General features: G+C 29.3%; 1 protein-coding gene across 1 annotated transcript in view; it reads right to left on the reverse strand.

The window, feature by feature from the left end:
- Nucleotides 1-19,468, reverse strand: part of rdgA (retinal degeneration A) — a 369,811-nt gene that overhangs the window by 63,787 nt on the left and 286,556 nt on the right. Inside the window, exons 10-13 of the mRNA XM_075378003.1 lie at nucleotides 12,526-12,718; nucleotides 10,512-10,611; nucleotides 4,238-4,428; nucleotides 243-340 (exon numbers count right to left, since the gene is read on the reverse strand). Of these exons, the coding sequence (XP_075234118.1) occupies nucleotides 243-340; nucleotides 4,238-4,428; nucleotides 10,512-10,611; nucleotides 12,526-12,718 (582 nt within the window). The remainder of the gene's footprint in view (nucleotides 1-242; nucleotides 341-4,237; nucleotides 4,429-10,511; nucleotides 10,612-12,525; nucleotides 12,719-19,468) is intronic.

A 19,468-nucleotide genomic window follows, 5' to 3' on the forward strand; every position in this document is an offset into this window, starting at 1 on the left:
AAAGGTAACACGTTTAACAATATAAAAAATGCTATCAGTACATTGTAGAATTGCATTGGAAGTAAAAATAACGGAATAAACAAAAAAAGGAAATTTTTTTTCAACATTACAATTCCTTGATTATATAACATAACTGAGAACTTTATGTAACATAAGGAGATAAAAATTAGTGCAAATTTTAAATTATTAGTATTTGAATTTAAAAATTTAATATAATAAGTAATTAATAAAATATTTCTTACCAGCTTGTTTTAATAGTTGTTTATCATAATGGTGTTGTTCATAATCAGCCATACTTATTTTTGAAATCGTTACCTTTAATTGTTCAAGTGTAGCTTGCCTGTACAATAATAAAATATAAAGAAATAGAATAATTTTAAATCTAAAATATTTTGCAAATTTTGGAAAATCAACATAAAATTCTATGATCGTAATGGTATTATAAGGAGGAACTCTTTAATATATTTATGGCAACACAATTTTAATATGTGAATTTGAATTTATATAAAATTCTCAATGTTTAAATAATATCTAAATGCCTTAATGAAACGTTTTTGCCACTAAATCTTTATAAAATTCTACTTTTAGATATAAATTGAAAAAATTTTTTTTTTTTTTACTGAAATCTTCTCAGTCGCTTGATGAGTTACAGTAATTAGAAAAGACTGAAATAGATATTGTAAAGTAACAAATTAATGAATCCTGTTTTAAGAGACACTAAATATTACTTATGCACAAGTTTTACTAAATAGGAGTATTAGTTTATAATCAATAAACAAATAAAAAGACTGCTTAAGAACAAAAAAATTAACCATCAGAGAAAATATAGAACCAGCATAGAAAAATAGAGAAAAAATAGTAACTAAATTACTATAAAAGTGTCTGGTGCAGTTGGTACGTGGTGGATAAAATTATACATTCTATATTGCACTACGATGAAAGAACATAGCCATGTTCTTTACATAGTTTTCTTTTTCTTATTAATAATTACAATAAAGTATCTATGAAGAATGATAAAAAATACGAATTTTTTTAACACAATGATCATGTAGCACTGTCTGTAATGTATATTAATATTTAGTCTATATTTGTTGCATAGTTAAAATTTGGTACCTGATTAATTGGGATGTATTTTATTATTAATTGTATTCATTTTTTCTCAAAATGTCAGAACAAAAGATTTACATTAAATTTTTCGTTAAAAATGGAATAAAATGAAGAAACTGGTCATTGTTAAAGAAGGCTTTTGGCGAGGTTGTTATATTTACACATTGATTTATGAGTGGTAAAAACAGTTTCAAGAAGGTCATGAAGATGATAAAAGGACTGGCCATCACAACACATCAGCAACTGATGAATATGTTAACAGAATAAAGAACATTGGGATCAATAACACAGGGTGAGCAACATAAAACTGAACACATAATAAAACTACTACCCAACACTATTTATGAAAGACTCTCACATAACTACTGCGACTAGTGGATGTGTATGTTACTACTAATTGTTGTTGCTGTTTTCTAGGTGGTTACGTGTCAGTGCAGTATACGTTTTTTTGCAGAGCAACATTTTGAGTGCAGTTGTGTTTGTACAAAATGCCTTATTGAATCCAGGAGGGGATAGCTATAATTGATACCTACATTCATTCTGGATTATTTGAAGAATCATGCCAAGTATTCGTAGAAAAATTTTTGAATGCCTGTGTTTCAGCAAAGAGTAGTATACATGATTTAGTTAAAAAATGGCATACAACAGGTTTGGTTTCAAATGCAAAACAAAATAGGCAATCTTCCGTTACGACTCCATAGGCTATTGCTGATACTGAAAGGAAAATTACTACCAGTCCAAAAAAATCACTACGCAAGTTATTCCAACAATCTGTTGTTAAAAACATATCTTGTCATAAAATTCTTCATGAATTAAAATTGAAACCATACTGTATTACAACTGTCCAATAACTGAAGGAGACAGACAAACCAAAACGACTTGATTATTGCAACTGGCTTCTCGAAAATATTATTGGTGGACACATAGACCCAATGTCATATTTTATATCAAAAAGGCATGGTTTCATTTATTTGGATATGTCAGTTCGCAGGACACCAGGTATTGGATGGCAAGGAATCCTCACGAGATATTCGAGTGTTCACTTCACAATGAGAGAATTGGTGTTTGGTGTACTGTTTCCGGTAATCGTATAGTGGGACCAATATTTTTTGACCAGACTGTCGTCAATACACAAGTTTACCTCATAATTTTCAAAGAATTCTATGGGAAATTAACTGATAATGAAAAATAATACAGCTTCTTCCAACGAGAGGAAGCAACATGTCACACATCAAACATTTCACTGAATCGTGTTCATGCAGCGTTCACAAATGAACAAGCTGTCAGCAGAGGACAGAGGCCTCCATGTTCCCCGGAGTTGTCTACTTGCAATTTTTTCCTTTGGGGCTACTTAAAGGAGAGAGATTATACATCTAATCTCCACAATATTGAAGAACTGAAGGTGAATATTCAACAAGAAATCAACACAACTGACCACAACGTTTTGCATCAGATGACTCTCAATATGATCAGTCAAGCACAAAAGTGCATTGATGCCCAGGGTGGTCATTTTTAACATCTTTTGTAACAGCAAGGTAAATAAATACAATATTTAAATTACGTTTTATGTTTTTCTTATTTAATTTATCTGTATCAATCATAAAATTTGATTTCAACATAATCTACTGATTCTGCAGTGGTTACACTATGGGTTTGGTTTTATGTTGCTCACCTGTATAAAACAATAGAAAATTTATTTTTTAATTAATTTTAGCCAGAATTTTCACTTAGCATTTAATGTCCTTCGCAAGAACTACCACATGAAAATAAACAAGAACAAAACGAATGTAATGAGATGTAGTAGAGATAAAGTAGATAACCACTGAATATAAAAATAGGACAAGAAAAGACTATAGAGGAAGAAAAATTTTGTTATTTGGGAGTTAAAATTACTAAAGATGGATGAAGCAGGAGCGATGTAAAATGCCGAATAGCACAGGCGAAACGAGCTATCAGTCATAAATATAATTTTCTTACATCAAAAACTAATTTTAACATCAGGAAAACATTTTTGAAAGTACATGTTTGGAGTGTAGCTTTATATAGAAGTGAAATGTGGACGATCGGAGTACCTGAGAAGAAAAGATTAGAAGCTTTTGAAATGTGGTGCTATAGGAGAATTTTAAAAATCAGGTGGGTGGAAAAAGTTACAAATGAAAAGGTATTGCGGCAAATTGATGAAGAAAGAAGAATTTTGAAAAATATAGCTAAAAGAAGAGACAGACTTAAAGGCCACATCTTAAGGCATCCTGGAATAATTGCTTTATTATTGGAAGGTCAGGTAAATGGGAAAAATTGTGCAGGCAGGTAATGTTTGGAATATAAAACAATTTGTTAGGGATGTAGGTTGTAGGGGGTATACTGAAATGAAATGACTGGCACTAGATTAGGAATCTTAGAGAGCTGCATCAAACCAGTCAAATGACTGAAAACAAAAAAAAAATTAGTCAACAAAAAAAATATCATAAAAAAAATCAATAAACTAATTTAATTTGTAAATAACTTTTAAAAAAATTAAGAAAGATTTGGTATAAAAATCTATGTTAGGTACCATACCCGAAAAACGTTTGTAGATAATCTGCTTAATATACTGTATATATCACTACTTAAACTAGCATAGTAATTCTGAAGATGATAATCAACTCATACCAGACAACTTATGGAGAAAACTGAGGTGAGAAGGTTTCCTTTTAGTTTCTTTACCGAGCCAAAACATACTGTCAAACATTGGCATGCCAAGCTCATTGGAAGATATCAACTCTGTAAATGACACCTTAGCAACTCTGTTCACTACAGCAACTTTGACTGTATAATGAACATCTTTACAGCACTGATTGCTATGTATGCCTAACATATGTCACATCTACAAAAAAGATTGTAACAGATGTCAAGTAAGAAATTAATGTAAAGAAAAAATAATGAATCTGTTCTATATAAAAATTCTATAACTTGTAGAATAAGAAATTTAAAAATATGAATCATAAAGCAATACAGTAAAAATATAATAAATATACTGAAAATAGTTTTGAAGGTATACTGTAAAATCTAGCATTTAGAAACTGTTACCCCCAACCAGGATTGATGAAAAGTCCTGAAAAGTAATATAATAGAAATTCTATTCAATACTTACGGTACATTAGATTTTCCACCACGTCGTTTAGCTAACATTGGTGCTTTATTCAACAGATTCATAGAGATAATTGACGGTGTTAGCTTACAAGCTTCTCCATCGACTTGCATTGGGATTGTCTTTGTAGTAACTATTTTAGCTGTCTGACATTGACATATACTAGTACCATGACCGCCAGCTTGTAACAATGGCTAAAAAATTATTAAATTATCAATAGTATAATAGCAATTTACATAAGGAAAGTACATACATTAAAATAAATTATTTGGGAATTTATAAGACAAAATATTTTATCACTACCAGTATATTTATATAACAGATAAAACATCAGATAATAAAAAAGAGATGTTTAGAGAATGCATGTGAAAATTTACTACTTTATTTTTGGCATAAAATAAATTATTTAAAGTGTACTAAACAAATAAAAGTTTTAAACAAAAGTTGTAAAGAATCTGATTTGAGTAAAGTGGTATGAACACATTCCACAGAAACTAAATACTAGTGTATGAATTTCAAAGTTTATAAAAAACAAAATGTATTAAATGTGACAGATTTTAACTGGGTACTAAATGAAACAAAGTGTTCATTATTAAAAAACAAAAAAAATAAATAATTCAGAAAACTAAACAATCAAAATTAAAAAAAAAATTAAACAAAACAATACATCAATAAAACAATTTATTGAACATCTTTAAAGCTAATTAAAAATTAATTTTTCTAAATTTGTTTGAAATAATTTATTTCATAAGATGGCATACCAATAGCTGATTCTAACAATTAAGGTTTTTGTATTGCATTTGAACAGCAATAAACAATTAAGTGAATGGAATAGTGTGTGTATATCATAATCTAACAATGCCTTATAAATTTTCCAGTGAAAAAAGTAGAATTTAATTTTGTTTATGGGTTCTGGAAATGAAACGCTTTAAGAGCTGCACCGCGAGAATATCGTCAAATATTTCTAAAAAATTTAATAAAACAGATCCTAGAACTGTATTCCTAGTAATTTTGAGAAGCTTATTATAATGACAAAAAAAAAATGATTCTGCAAAACACAATTTTTTAGGATTGACGTATGATAACCTCTTCAAATTGCTAGTAACAAATAAAGTTTTGGGACAACTCTCATGAACATGTTTCTTTATTTTTCACTTTTACAATGTATCCTGAAATTTTTCTCATTTATGAGTGTGAGATACTCTGTAAGTATGTATATATTTATTGTAAAAGCCAACAATACTGTACTGATTTCTAGAGTGCATCAATCAGTGGGAAAGAAAAACTTAATAGGTTTTCTAGGGGTACGTTTTTAGGGGTACGTTTTTAGGGGTAGGGTATCCCCATCACCACTTCTTTTCTCTCATGTCACTTACAGGTACTGCAGACATGACAGCAGAAACTTGACCAGCAAGGACACCTTTCTGGTCTCATGGTCATCCCAAACTCTTCCTAGATACATATGGGTCTTGAAGAAATGATTAAAGTTTGTTCTGTTTGCATCGCCCGTGGAAATTTAACAAGCAATCACTGTCACCTTCATGTACACAAATAAATTGATTCAATATTAACTGTAACTCCTTCCAGCAATCCTAAATTCTAACAACAGAGAAGGAAAGAAGAAAATGAAGACCACCAGAAGACAGCACATAAAGAAGCAGTTTTTTTTAAAAAAAAACAGCTTCAAAGTTGAAATTGAAGTTTATAAAAACTTCAGCAGCTGTCTGAAGGAGAGAACAAAGAGGCCTGCACTGAATATTGTGATGCCCTTCTCAGAGCTCACAGGTCTTTCAAAGGTTATAGTTGTAAATATTTACAACTAACATGGAGAGTCAGACAAAAACAAGAAAGAAGTAAGAAGGCCATTCCACAACAGCGAATTTAGCCCGACCTAGACTACTGGTACAAGAAGAAGAAGAATCCAAAACCTAGATTCACTATCCTTCCTTCAGTTTACAAAAAATTTGTTAGGCAACTGCCCACATATATCACATGTGCTCCCTCTGTGAAGGGAGCTTATTGGATCCCCCAAAACTACAGCCCTATCAGGCGCATTCCTACTAGAACGAAAGACACTAGTACTGAAAATCCTTCAGTGCATGGAATGAAGGGGAATTGTGTTGGGAGAAAGATGCAAATATCCTTACTAATCTCTCAAGGAATATTAAATCAAAACCTGATCTAAAAGGATTGAATGTGATGCCAAACCCTCTTTTTTATCTTAAACTAAAAGTATAAATACATAACTAGCACTAAAAATTAAATACCTGCCAGCTAAATAGAAAGACCCAACAGCAAGGGACTTATGGTCATATTTTGCCATGAATAGGAGGATAAAATATACCCTGATAACATTGTGTTCCATTCCATACTATACTGTTCAGACAAAGCAGCATTCATTCAGTTTATTTTGTGCTAGGAGTTAGTCTCATAAAGAGTGGTACATTTACTTTATATATAATGATATATGTAATGATATGTATATATGTACAGATTATATCTAGCATTAAAATTTGGTTACCTCTGATTATCTAAACTTTTACAATAAATAAAATCCTTATTTACAATGAAAAAACAATTTTTATTCATACTGATTGATTTTTCTTATTTAAATTTATTTTTTTCTTATTTATTTAAATTAATGATAAACTAATTATAATTATTTATTATTTTATAACAATAACATTATATGTATTTGAATAACTTTAAAACAATAAAATGTCATTTAAAAATGTTTAAATCACAATTGTTTGCAGTTAATTAATATATAGTGTTTTGTAAACAGCAATAAATAAAAAAAATAAAATTAGACATGATGTAACAGTACTGAAAGATATTATAAATAACTTAAAGATCTATTTTTATCACAAGAGAAAATTGTAACAATATTTGTCAAATTTATAAAAACAAATTTAAGATTACATAACTGTCAGTTCGTTATTTGGCTTTGACATCTACAATGTTTCTTTATAACAATGAACAGTTACACGAAAACAGAATGAAATATGATCCAACCACAACAAATGATCCTAATTCTCTCATACCGAAACAGATAAATATTATTCAGTGGCAATACACATTCATCCGAGCATATTACAGATTCCACTTAAGTTTCACCATCCACAACATGGAACATTTCAAATACTTAACAAAATTCAGCCTTTGTGGTAAAGCCATAACAAAGAGAACAACAATTTGTTATCTCTGATTGAGACTGATAAATTTAACATTTCAAAAAATTGCTGCATGACAATAATACTGTAAAATAGCATTCCACATAAATTTGAAATTTTCTGTACACTAATTATTGCAGAATTCTTTATAATTTATCAGATATGTAAATTCATAAATTGGTAAAAGTATCAGTCAGATCCATGAATTATTTAAATATTAAATATTTTAAAGAAAAATGTTGGTACACAAATGCACACATTAACATTCAGATTTAGATTTAATTATATCTTAATACAGAGAAATATTATCATTTTCACTTTCCCAGCTATAGCATTAAATGCTGGAATAATGGAAAGTATATAGATCAATTAAATAAGAGTCTAAAAAAATTTGTCTTTTTCAAGTTTTGTACCTTAAGGAGACATTTAAAAAATTAGATTTAAATAGATTGTAAATAATCTGCAAAAAAAGTTTTTATTGCAATGCACCGAAGTCCTAAATATCTATTTTTGTCAGATGGACATTTGTGCGTATATATTGGTCTGTATTTGGTCTTATAACTCTTGACCCTTTGACTGATTTTCTTCTAATTCAGTAGAAAGGTAATATTTTCAGGGGAAAAGAATGTATTAAATTTTTGTGAAAATTGGAAAAAAGGGTAGAAGTGTTATGCGAGAAATAAATTTTAAACTTTTACTGGGGCACTTTAGTAAAAATATTTTCTTACAAAAGTTGAAGATTTTTTTTATAAAGAGCACATATTACCAAAACCTTTATTTAATATTCATCCCCTTCCCAAAAAAATGACGTTATAGATTTTTCTTTTTTTAGCTATATATTGCTTCAGAAAAGGAGTTAATGGAAGCTATTTGCCTCTATATTTTCTGCAACAATAGTTTTTCAAACTACTATAAAAACGTTTTGCCCAACCCATTCCAACAGTCTGTGGTGACAAAAAATACTTTTTTAGTTTTTAAAAATTTTATTTTAAATTTAATCCAGCTTGCAAGTAATCATCCATTGCACAAAATGTAAAAATCTTCAATTTATTTAGCCCTCTAAATGATTGGACTGAAAAAAATTTTTGACTTCAAAAATAAACTGCATAATTTTACCAGCATAGCTATGCAATTGATTGCCAACTTAAAAAAAAAATTAAAACACTTTTATTGTAATAACAATAAACTTCTGAAATTTTCATTTTGAATTAAAAAATTATATTAACATTAATTTGGTTTTTGTATGAAAAACACACAGTATGAAATTTATTGGTGTATTCAGATAGCCAAGTGTTACAGGCAATGTTAAACAATATATTGTAGAAGTTAGCTATTAAAATCACAGACACATTTTTGTCTTCACGCAAGCTTTTATCAATTCATGTATCTGCTTTATAGACACATACGAGGTACTACCTAAAATTTCGGGGAATTTTTACCATAACTTATAATTTCCACTGTCTCCTTCAAAGTAATCCCCTTGGGCATTGATACAGTGATCCCAGCGTTTTTCCCATGATTCCATGCATCCCTGGAAGTCTGCAGGTGTAAGTGTTCGAAGCACGTTCTGCATTTCTTCCTGAATCTCCTCAATTGTGTTAAAATGACGGCCTATCAACTGAAATTTTATTTTCGGAAAGAGAAAAAAGTCACACGGGGCAAGGTCAGGCGAATAGGGTGGGTGGGGAATCACTACCATCTTTTTGGAAGCCAAGAAATTCCGAACGGCTAGCGATGTGTGCGCGGGCGCGTTGTCATGGTGCAGAACCCAGTTGTTGTTACCCCACAGATCTGAATGCTTGTGCCTAATGCTTTCATGTAACCGCTTCAAAACTTCACAATAGAACATCCCATTGACAGTTTGACCAAGAGGAACAAATTCCTTATGGATAATGCCTTTGATGTTGAAAAAACAATCATCATGGACTTCATGTTGCTGCGAACTTGGCATGCTTTTTTTGGCCATGGTGAACTTGGCGACTTCCACTGCGATGACTGCTGCTTAGTTTCAGGGTCATACCCATACACCCATGTCTCATCACCGGTTATGATGTTGGAGGTGAAGTTAGGGTCATCTTTTGCTGAATTTTTCAATTCACTACAGACAGCTACGCGATTTTGTTTCTGGTCGCTGTTCGAATTTTGCAACAATGCATCTCATGTTCAAATTGTCCAACAAATTGCGTTGCACATATCCATATGACATTTGTAGGATTGCACAAACATCATGGATTGTCTGTTTACAATCTGCAACAATAGGCTCTCGCACTTTAGTGATGTTTTCCGGTGTTGGACTTGTTGATGGTCTTCCTGAACGTTCATTGTCATCAACTGTCATTCGTCCATCTTTGAATCGTTTGTATCACAAAAAAGTTTTACTTTTACTCACAGCATTGTCACCAAATGCTTCCACAAGCTTGCGATGGGTTTCTGCACCAGTTTTTTAAGCATGAAGCAAAGTTTGATGCAGGTTCTTTGCTCTTTAAAATCTACCATTTAGAACTTCGCCAAAGCAGTAAAACTCAATGTTACACAACTGCACGAAAGTCAACAATGCAGCCTCTCACTATCATAGCTGTTGGAACACTGATTCACAAAGAGTACTATTAGCCACATCTAGGGGCAGCAGGTCGTACCAGCAATGTTTCGCGTGCAAAATTCAAATTGCCCGAACTTTTGGGTAGCACCTTGCACATAATTTTCATAATAATTGTATGTGAAAATATACATTGGCTAAATGTAACAAATGCGTAAAAATGGGGGAAAAAATAAGATAGCAACAATTCTAATTTTCAAATTCATGCAAATCTGAATGAAAATATAATTCATACACAGGACTTTTATAAGAATAAAAATTTACAAATCTTGAAGGTAAGGACAAAATGGAAATATAACTGAATATTAACAAACTGTAAGTATTTTGTGTGTTAATTTTTATGATATATACATCAAACTCAAAACTCTAATTCTATGAAACAATATACATTTATGCTTGAATTACACATATATTTTGTTTACAATTAAACATGTATGTATATATTTATTTTTTACTAAATTAATAATTTTATCTATAAAAAATATTAGAATGCATAATATATTTATACCAGTTGATATGTTGTGAGGCCAACAACTTCTATTAAACCGTCATCAGTTGCTTGTTCAATACCACTGGCTCTATTCCAAGGATGAGTACCACCACCATAACTAAGTTAAAAAAATAGATACATAAACACCCAAAATTAAAAAAAAAAAAAAAAAATATGATATGATACATAATAATATAAGATATATAACAATATAATTGTAGAACTAAAAATAGTTATTACAATTATTAATATTAGAATATACAAATATCAAGTTACAGAATTAAAATGCTTTTAAAAGTTACAGAAAACAGCTGTATAAACATATACTGCATCAAAAATTTGAAGATGTTTTTTATTTTTAGGTATTTGTGTTTTTTTAGTCTGCAGATTGTTGTCCTTTTAATTATGAAAACCATCAAATTTTTAAATTTTAAATTAATTTTTTCCTCATTTTAACTTGCTGTGTAAGGAAGAGTCAAATGAAAAGTTTAAAACTGCTCTAAAAATTTAAAGCACTCAAAAATTGTCCTGAGTTTTAGCAAAAGTAATATTCAAAGTTTTAAAAGCAGCCAGCGGGTAGCAGAGTAATGCCAGAAAAGGATATGAAGATACAATAGTAATATAAAGATAGTAGCCTCACTTTTATCATTTAGGCTACCAAACAAGATCAGTAGTGAAGAGTGTAAACCCTTTGAAATTCACTAGTGAATGAAAGTTTAGTATGGTGATGAATCTCTATCACTATAAAAATAGCTTATAATCATTGTAGGTTAGTAAAGCAGATGGTCACGGCGGTGAAGAAACATTTTTACAATAAATAGTAAATGAAAAAGCCACTTATTCAGATGTATATTGTGAATCAACACACATTTTGTCCATTATGTTCTGCAGTTCAATAATATAAGTGCAACCTAGATCCATATTAGTCTACAAATTGAGATAATATAATGTTGATGTCTGCAAGAAACTTTTGTAATGTTCTGAAACAAGTGTTAACTTCCTAAGAAGAATTTTTACTAGAGATGGAATTTGGATCCACTAATCAACAAGAAATCGAAAATGTGAACAAAGAATGATACCATAGTTTTTCACAACTATCATCACAGCATAGTCCTCAAAATACAAAAATTCTACACCACAAATAGAATACACTTTGATCTTTTTTTTGAATGATAAGGGATAATTTTAAAGCACTACATACCCAATGGGATCCATCATCAGTGCAATGTATGGAAATTTTTTCAAGAATCACCTGGATTTGAAATTAATTCTACACAATGTAAACTTTTACGTATAGGTATTTTGTTGTAACAAGACAATGTTTGACCCCACATTGTTAGAACAACTGTCACAACTGCTCATCTTCAAGTGTTCTCTGCATCTAACATATTTGCCAGCCCTTTCTCTCAGTAATTTTCATGATTTTGGACTTGTAAAAGAGACAATGAAGGCAAGTCCTTCAAGTATGAAGAAATGATCAGATGAAACAGGTATTGGTTCATTTTGATTAAAAGCAGCAATACTCTTAACTAAACAATTTTTTTTTCTAGAAGTATTCATGTACTTCTGAAGCAATGGAATATTAGTGTTGCACACTGCAAGGGCTATGAAGACAAATCATGAGAGAATCATTGAAATTTAGTAAATTACAAAATAAAAAAAAAAAAAAAAAACTGTAATGTTTTCATTTGGTAATTGTATTTCTTATTTGATCTAATAAAATAAATTATAATCAAAAATAGTTATATAATTCCTGAAAAAAAAAAATTATATTTAGATTGATTAAAAAAAAAATTAACTGAACTGCCAATTAAACATACAAATTTCATAAACCACATGATGAGTAAGCATCAGGCAGCATGTTTAAATTAGGTCACTGTATAAAATACAATAATATAAGATATAATGAGCACAATATATATTCCTTTAAAATCCAACTAAAACAGACAGAATAATATATATGAGAGAAGGAAGGAATAGGGAGGAGACAAAACTACATATACTTATTTATATTATATAATTCAATACCAACCTAGGGATATTGAGGAACACAATAGCATGGACCTTATGGTCCTTTAATTTGGGTGTCATATCTTTTCCGTCACACTCTAATGTAACTAATTCTGCCAGACCTTTCCATTTCCTTCGTAAAAGATCTTTACCACCCATTTGGCCATAAAACATTTTATTTCTTAATCTTGAATTGAATCTTTCTGGATGTGCCTCTGTAAAAAAAGATTTAATTAATTTAATGTTTATTAAAAAAATAAACAAAGAAAACATTTAAAATTTGTGACATAATATATATAAATATCAGTACGTGGAAATTATTTCAATTAAAAAAAAAAAAAAAAGCAGCAGCTATCACAAATGTTGATAAGTCCTTGTTATATAACGTAACCCAAATATGACAGTAATAAAATAAAGATAATAGCAAAAATATAAACATGACAGTTACACTAACTTTTTTATAAAAAAAAAATAAATTAAAACTATAATAATTTCACAATTTAACTTGCTAAACAGAATTTAACTGAATTTATTTATTTATTTTCCATTTTTACATGTAAAAACAATAATATATTATTATTACTGTAAACAATTCACTAGGGACAAAACAGGTCTGAAAAAACATGAACAATATAAATGAAATTTATAAAAAGTAAAATACACATAAAAATTACAAAATTAATGTAAAAATCATCCAGAATGGCACAATTTAAGTAAATATACATAGAATATAACAAAATTTAAAAATGCACTACATAAACCTGAAGAGTTTTTATTCAAAAACTAATAAAATATTTCATAATCATACACACAAGTTTTACTTTGCTAACAATTGTTAGAAATGCAATCCATGCAATTCGATATACTTATCAAAACATTTAATCACTTTCCTAGTAACTTATTTTAGTTTTCCCTTGTTTATTTCTTGAATAACATGCATCATTTTCTTTTTTAACTTTTTCTTACATTTGGATTTTGTCTTTAGTCTGTGAATATTAAACAGTTACACAAAAAATTGAACTAGTAAGAAAATCAGCGATTTTGGTGTGGCCAAGATTCTTTTTTACAAAAAAATTGTCATTCTCTGTAGTAAATCAGCAATAATAAAAATTCTTATGTCATGCAGATAACCAGTACATAATGAATTTTTAGAAAATTACATAGCATGCTTTTCAGCTAAACCATTTGAAAATAAATGGTTTAAAGAGAAAGAGGGAGACATTTGATATTCAAAGCCTATAAAATGCACAGAGAAATTAATAAAATTATATCACTTTTCAGTGCTTTCCTTTTCAAATGTATTAGAAAAAAAAAAACATTAAACAATAAGTATCTTGACGGAGAGTTTTAAAATTAACAATATTTTTGCATATTTTTGAGATTTTAATGGCATTATGAATATACAATTACACAAACATTTTTTAGTACAGATGATATCCGATCCACTTTTTTTCATTCCAAATGTAGTCTACTGACCACTTTCATACAATAAAGTCTCATCTCACACTAATATGACCAATGTAAAAACAAAAATCTAGGATTAAACGTCTTATCCGAAAAAGAAGTCCACATTTAAGATAAACTGATGGTTTATCAGTAAGGTCTACAGAGATGGAGATAAATTAAAGTGTAAATGACAACACTGGGTACAGTGTTCTTGTGGATGGGTAATTCAAATTATTAACAGCATTTAATAGATGGCACTTGTTCAAAGGTTAGGTAACTATTGAAGTATGTGAATTCATAATGAAATGCACTGTACATAAATTTGGGTACTAGAAGCCAACATTTTTATTCTTCTTATATTGAAACACATCGCTCCATTTTTTACTTTCTACTATTTTTTTAAGATTACTTTTTAAATAATGAAGCATTGTGATGAGAAAAATACTTTTGACTTTGAGGCCACCAATGTACATATGATTGATTAGCAATGAACTTTTTTCTAAATATGTACGCATTTAAGTTATCAAGCGTATATATAAATAAGGTATTAAACGGCCACTGTTTTACATGTGGTAAGGCTTGCCATTTACGCAAGGACTGCCAGCAGGACCTTAGGTGCTTATCCGGCAAGTCAGATGGTCATGCGCCTGGGGGTCAGGTATTTAAGATGGCTCCTTGGAATCTGGAACTGCTTCTTCGTAGGAACATCATGGTATCTCTGAGGGACAGCCCATTCGGGAGGGGGTGGACGTCTTGGGGGGGGGAAGTAGGATCCAGTCCAGGTGGAGGATCCTTTCAAGGGTTCCCCATTAGAGCCAAGGCATAAAAAAAGAATCGCCCACCAAGTCCTAGTGGGCGATTCTTTGGGATCCCCCTCATTAGAGGCATGGACAGAGATCCTAAAAGAAAGAGTCCTGATTATCTGGTGGGAAGTTTGTTCCTGATCAGGCAGTTAGAGGCTACGGCACCCCTTAGAGCCATGTTTATGTTTAGTTGTGATGTTTATATTTAGTGCTTTGGGGTATTAATAAAGTACGGGAGTCCTTAAACAATTTTTCAAAAGTTAAACATAAAAAAATTAAATTTAGCAAATTAAAATATTTCAAGATGATCTATTTTTTGATGAGACACAATTTTAATGGGTACTGAAAAACAAAAAAACCATGTAAACAAGTTTAAAATAATGAAAATCATGGCTGTTAAATATTTTTCACCACTAGTTATAAAAATGGTCTACAGTATATTCCAAGTGTGGTCTAAATAGTGATTGTTTTGAGGTAAAAATATTTGGTATATTCTGTTTTTTCATTGTAAAAAGTAATTTAACAGGACTGTATCACATAATTTTAAGGAGAATTGAAAAATAAAAACTTTGACATAAAAATTTTTGAAATATGACAACCCTATTCAAAATGATGGTCATTTAATCATTTTCACAGCTAGTTTCAAATGTTGTCTACAGCACCTCTTGCCAGAGACCAAACATTTTTGATTTCACTTCCATAAAAGAATGTTTGGAGTTTTATAATGAAAAATAGTTATTTTGAGGTAGTTGCATTTGCTAAACTTAATTCTTCTATGTTTAACAGTTGAAAAGTGTTGTTTATTTAAGGGTTTCAATATTTTATTAATACAATACATTCACTCTCTCTCTCTCTCTATATATATATATATAAAAAACATTATTATCTAAAGTTGAAACAACACTGAATATGACCTAAGTTTATTTATTTATTTATTTTTTTTAAATATTATGTACTATCAATGTCATCCAAAGTAAAGTTTACTTTCTTTCAGTAATGTTTATATTGTTATATGTTTTTTAGAAGTGTAGAGGTTAACTTGTTTTTGTAACTAAATTTAATAATAATAACAGTAGTAATGGTACTGCTAATAGTAGTAATTAACTGTTTTAATGATGATTTATAGAATTCATTATGTAATGATGCGCCTCTGATGTTGGCTGAATTTGTGACAGGGGACACAATTTTTAATGTTCCATTTCTATCTCTCCTGTTATTATTATTATACATTATAAAAACTGAAAAGAAAAATTGGTACTTACGTATTAATGCCACTGCAGCTACAGCTTTATTTAAAAACAAAGTAGTCAATCGAATTTCGGTGGAAAATGGGCTGATATAGAGTTTAAAGAGTTTAACGTAGATACAAAACAGTCTCTTTATTAATTTTAATAAATTGTTATTTATATTTATTTATTTTATAAATATATAACCAAACTTAACCTATGCTCGCTTCGCTCGCTAACCTTGACTAATTAACAGGAGTGTTTTGATTATTTAAATAATAAATAATTGCAATAATTACTGAATTTATTAAATAAATACTCAAAAAATTACTGTGTTAATTAGTCAAGGTTAGTGAGTGAAGGTTAAGTTTGGTTAAAACTTAATTTAAAACTTTATTTTATATTTATAAAATAAATAAATATAAATAACCATTTATTAAAATTAATAAAGAGACTGTTCATTTTCCACTGAAATCCAATTGACTACTTTGTTTTTAAATAAAGCTGTAGCTGCGGTGGCGTTAATACGTAAGTACCAAAAAATTTATATAAAGAAACAATTATTCTAAAAATGAAGTTTCATAACGATATTTATTTATTCTTGCTCCAGTTACTACATGTCTACATCCAGATATCTTAATTTTATTTTTATTATAAGAAGTCAATTTTGTAACATATGAAAAAATGCCAAGCTTGACTAAGACATGAACCCAAACCTTCTGGATAAAGGTTATACTGATAGTAATATTGGTCATTCAGTATCATAGTTATTGTTATTATTGTACAGATTAACGAGAAAGAAAAATGTAAATAATAACACAAAAAGAATGATAGCAATGTAAATGATAATCTCCATGGTAGAGTGGTAGCCTCCCAGTCTTTCATACAGGGATCTCAGATTTGAATCTCAGTCAGGCATGGAAATTCTCATACTCTAAAAATACCATTTCATATTCCCATATACAAGTTTCAAAAGCTTCTGTGGTGAATGAATTCATAAAAAAAAGGAGTAATTTAAATAGTAATAAAGCAACGTATATGGAGAAGATGTAAGAAAATTATCTCATTTATTACTTAGCACTAATGAATTCCATGTGCTACGTGTATTTGTGTATGTGAAGGTAAGTTCATTTACATTTTTAAATATAAAACTGGAGAAATATAATTCAATTTAGAATTTATTTTACAGTATTTTCATTTCTAGAATACTATTATTGAAGTTACATTTGTATGCACTGAACTCATTTTATCCAACTACAAGAGACTAAAAGCTATAAATTTAATCATTAAAATAATATTTGGGTTAAAATTTTCATTTATTATAGCAGTTCCCAGAATCTATACTGCTCAGAATTTTTATTACATCATGTGTATCTCATTCTCCTCTATTTTCTATTTCTTCTAGATTTTCATAACTTTATTCTTTACCACCCTTTTTTCTATGTATTTTTTACCAATTTTTGTGTAGTTATTTTAATTAAAATCCTTCTCTTTTCATGATATGTCCCAAATAGTTAGCTTTTCTATTATGTTTAGTTTCTATTTTTGTTCACTCCTTATTATTTTTCAATTTTTAATTTGGACAGCCGATTTAATTTTTTCCAGTCTCCTCTAATTTTACATTTTAAGTAATGTAAGAAATCAAAACACTTGACCAAAAAAGAAAACCAACCTTATAAATTCACAATCACAATTACCAAAAAACCACAAAACAAAAAAATAACAATAAAAACAAGCAATGAAAGAAACCTAATATATCCATGCAAAAAAATATGCAACTTTTTTGTTATTTTATAATTGATTTTATATTTTGTTAATTCAATATATCCGTTTTTCTTAAGTATCTAAAAAAATTACTGGGGAAATGAAATCGCTGAGAAGTTTTGTGTTTTTTATCATTGACATTGTATTGTTACAACTGACACTGTAACAATACGATGAAAGTTATGTTTTATGTAAACATAACTGTTATCAAGATGTCTTTAAATAGAGAAATACTGATTTTCCATGGTGGGGCCAGAAAAACCAATCCTAATGTTTAATTTTTATGCTGTATTTTTGTTTCATGGGAAGGGAAATTTATATAGTAGTACTGAAAATGTTATACCACCTGATGCAGAATCCTGTTCCATCACAGCACCATTGTGTAATATACAATTAATCATTAACATTCATTAGGTGAGGTGACGTCATTTTGACACTCCTTAATTTTTGGTTACTTTTTACATCATTTTTAAGAAAATTTTTAATTTTAGATATTGTTAAGTGAATAAAGCTTTTTAAAACACCTTTAATACAGTAAAACACTTTTATACAGTAATGATAAAAAAGAACCCGAGAGATTGAGGGATTTGACTAAAGCACATAATATTAGACTACAAAAAATGTTTGAAGTAACTTTCATACGACTCACAGAAACTGAAATTCAACCATATGTGTACTGGTTGAAACAAAGGGTGGTGATTGAATGTTCACCATCAACAAAGATAAGCAATAACAAAGGTTTTACGAATTTATATAAATGTACTATTAACATGGGATCCAAAACCAAATTCCAACAAGGAAGTAAAAGATTATATACAGGTTGAATGGTTGGGTGTAAATCATACTGATTTACAGCCCTAAATAAACAAATTTACAATACAACTGAGGAAAAGCCTGGATTAAAATTTGCACAGCATTTATTAAAGTTCAGTATAATTAATTTGAAAGAATACTTCATAGTTCAAAATAACCGATTAGATGAGATCCTACCTGAATAGGTTTCTATTCTAAGTTTTAGTTCCTTTATATATATTCTGAGAAGGATGTAAAAGTGGTTTTTCCTACAAAATGTGAAACTTGGTAATTGGTGGCTGAAATCATTCTGATATTCAGCCTTTTCCATTGTTACATGATTGTGTGTAATTTCAAAAGAATTGCCAACAAAAAGACTCATATGGCTGCAAATCCAAAGAATTTAGTCTTGGAATCCTAAAGCAGGAAAATCAATATTAAAAAAATAATCAAAATAAAAAATTTTGAAGTCATAATTTTGAGTGATGGTTTTCCTTTTGTTTTTTTTTTTCATTTTATTAAGATTTGAAATCATAGTTATATTTTATTAATATTATTAAAAATATGGGTGAATATAATACGGTAATGATAATAATAATAAGTAATAAAATTAAAAAAATAACAGAAATAAAAAAAGTTGTTCGTCTTCATAGTAATTCATGCAGATCTTTTGCAGACAGTTTAAACATGCAGAGTTTTTACATTCATAGCACAAATATGATGTTCGTTTCTTTTTTTTTTTGTAGGGCAGATACTGCACGTCTTTTGGTCTTGCAGCCTAACAGAAGTTGTTGGAAGTACCTCAGGTTCTTCTTGGAATTTAAAACTTCTTTTTAATGAAATTCATATATCTAGAGAAATTCTTTTATTATAAAATCTTCGCATTGCACGGGCAGAAACTAACATCATTGCTACTACTTTCAGATAGTCAAAG

This window comes from Lycorma delicatula, chromosome 11, assembly GCF_047948215.1.
Source record: "Lycorma delicatula isolate Av1 chromosome 11, ASM4794821v1, whole genome shotgun sequence".
Classification (NCBI taxonomy): domain Eukaryota; kingdom Metazoa; phylum Arthropoda; class Insecta; order Hemiptera; family Fulgoridae; genus Lycorma; species Lycorma delicatula.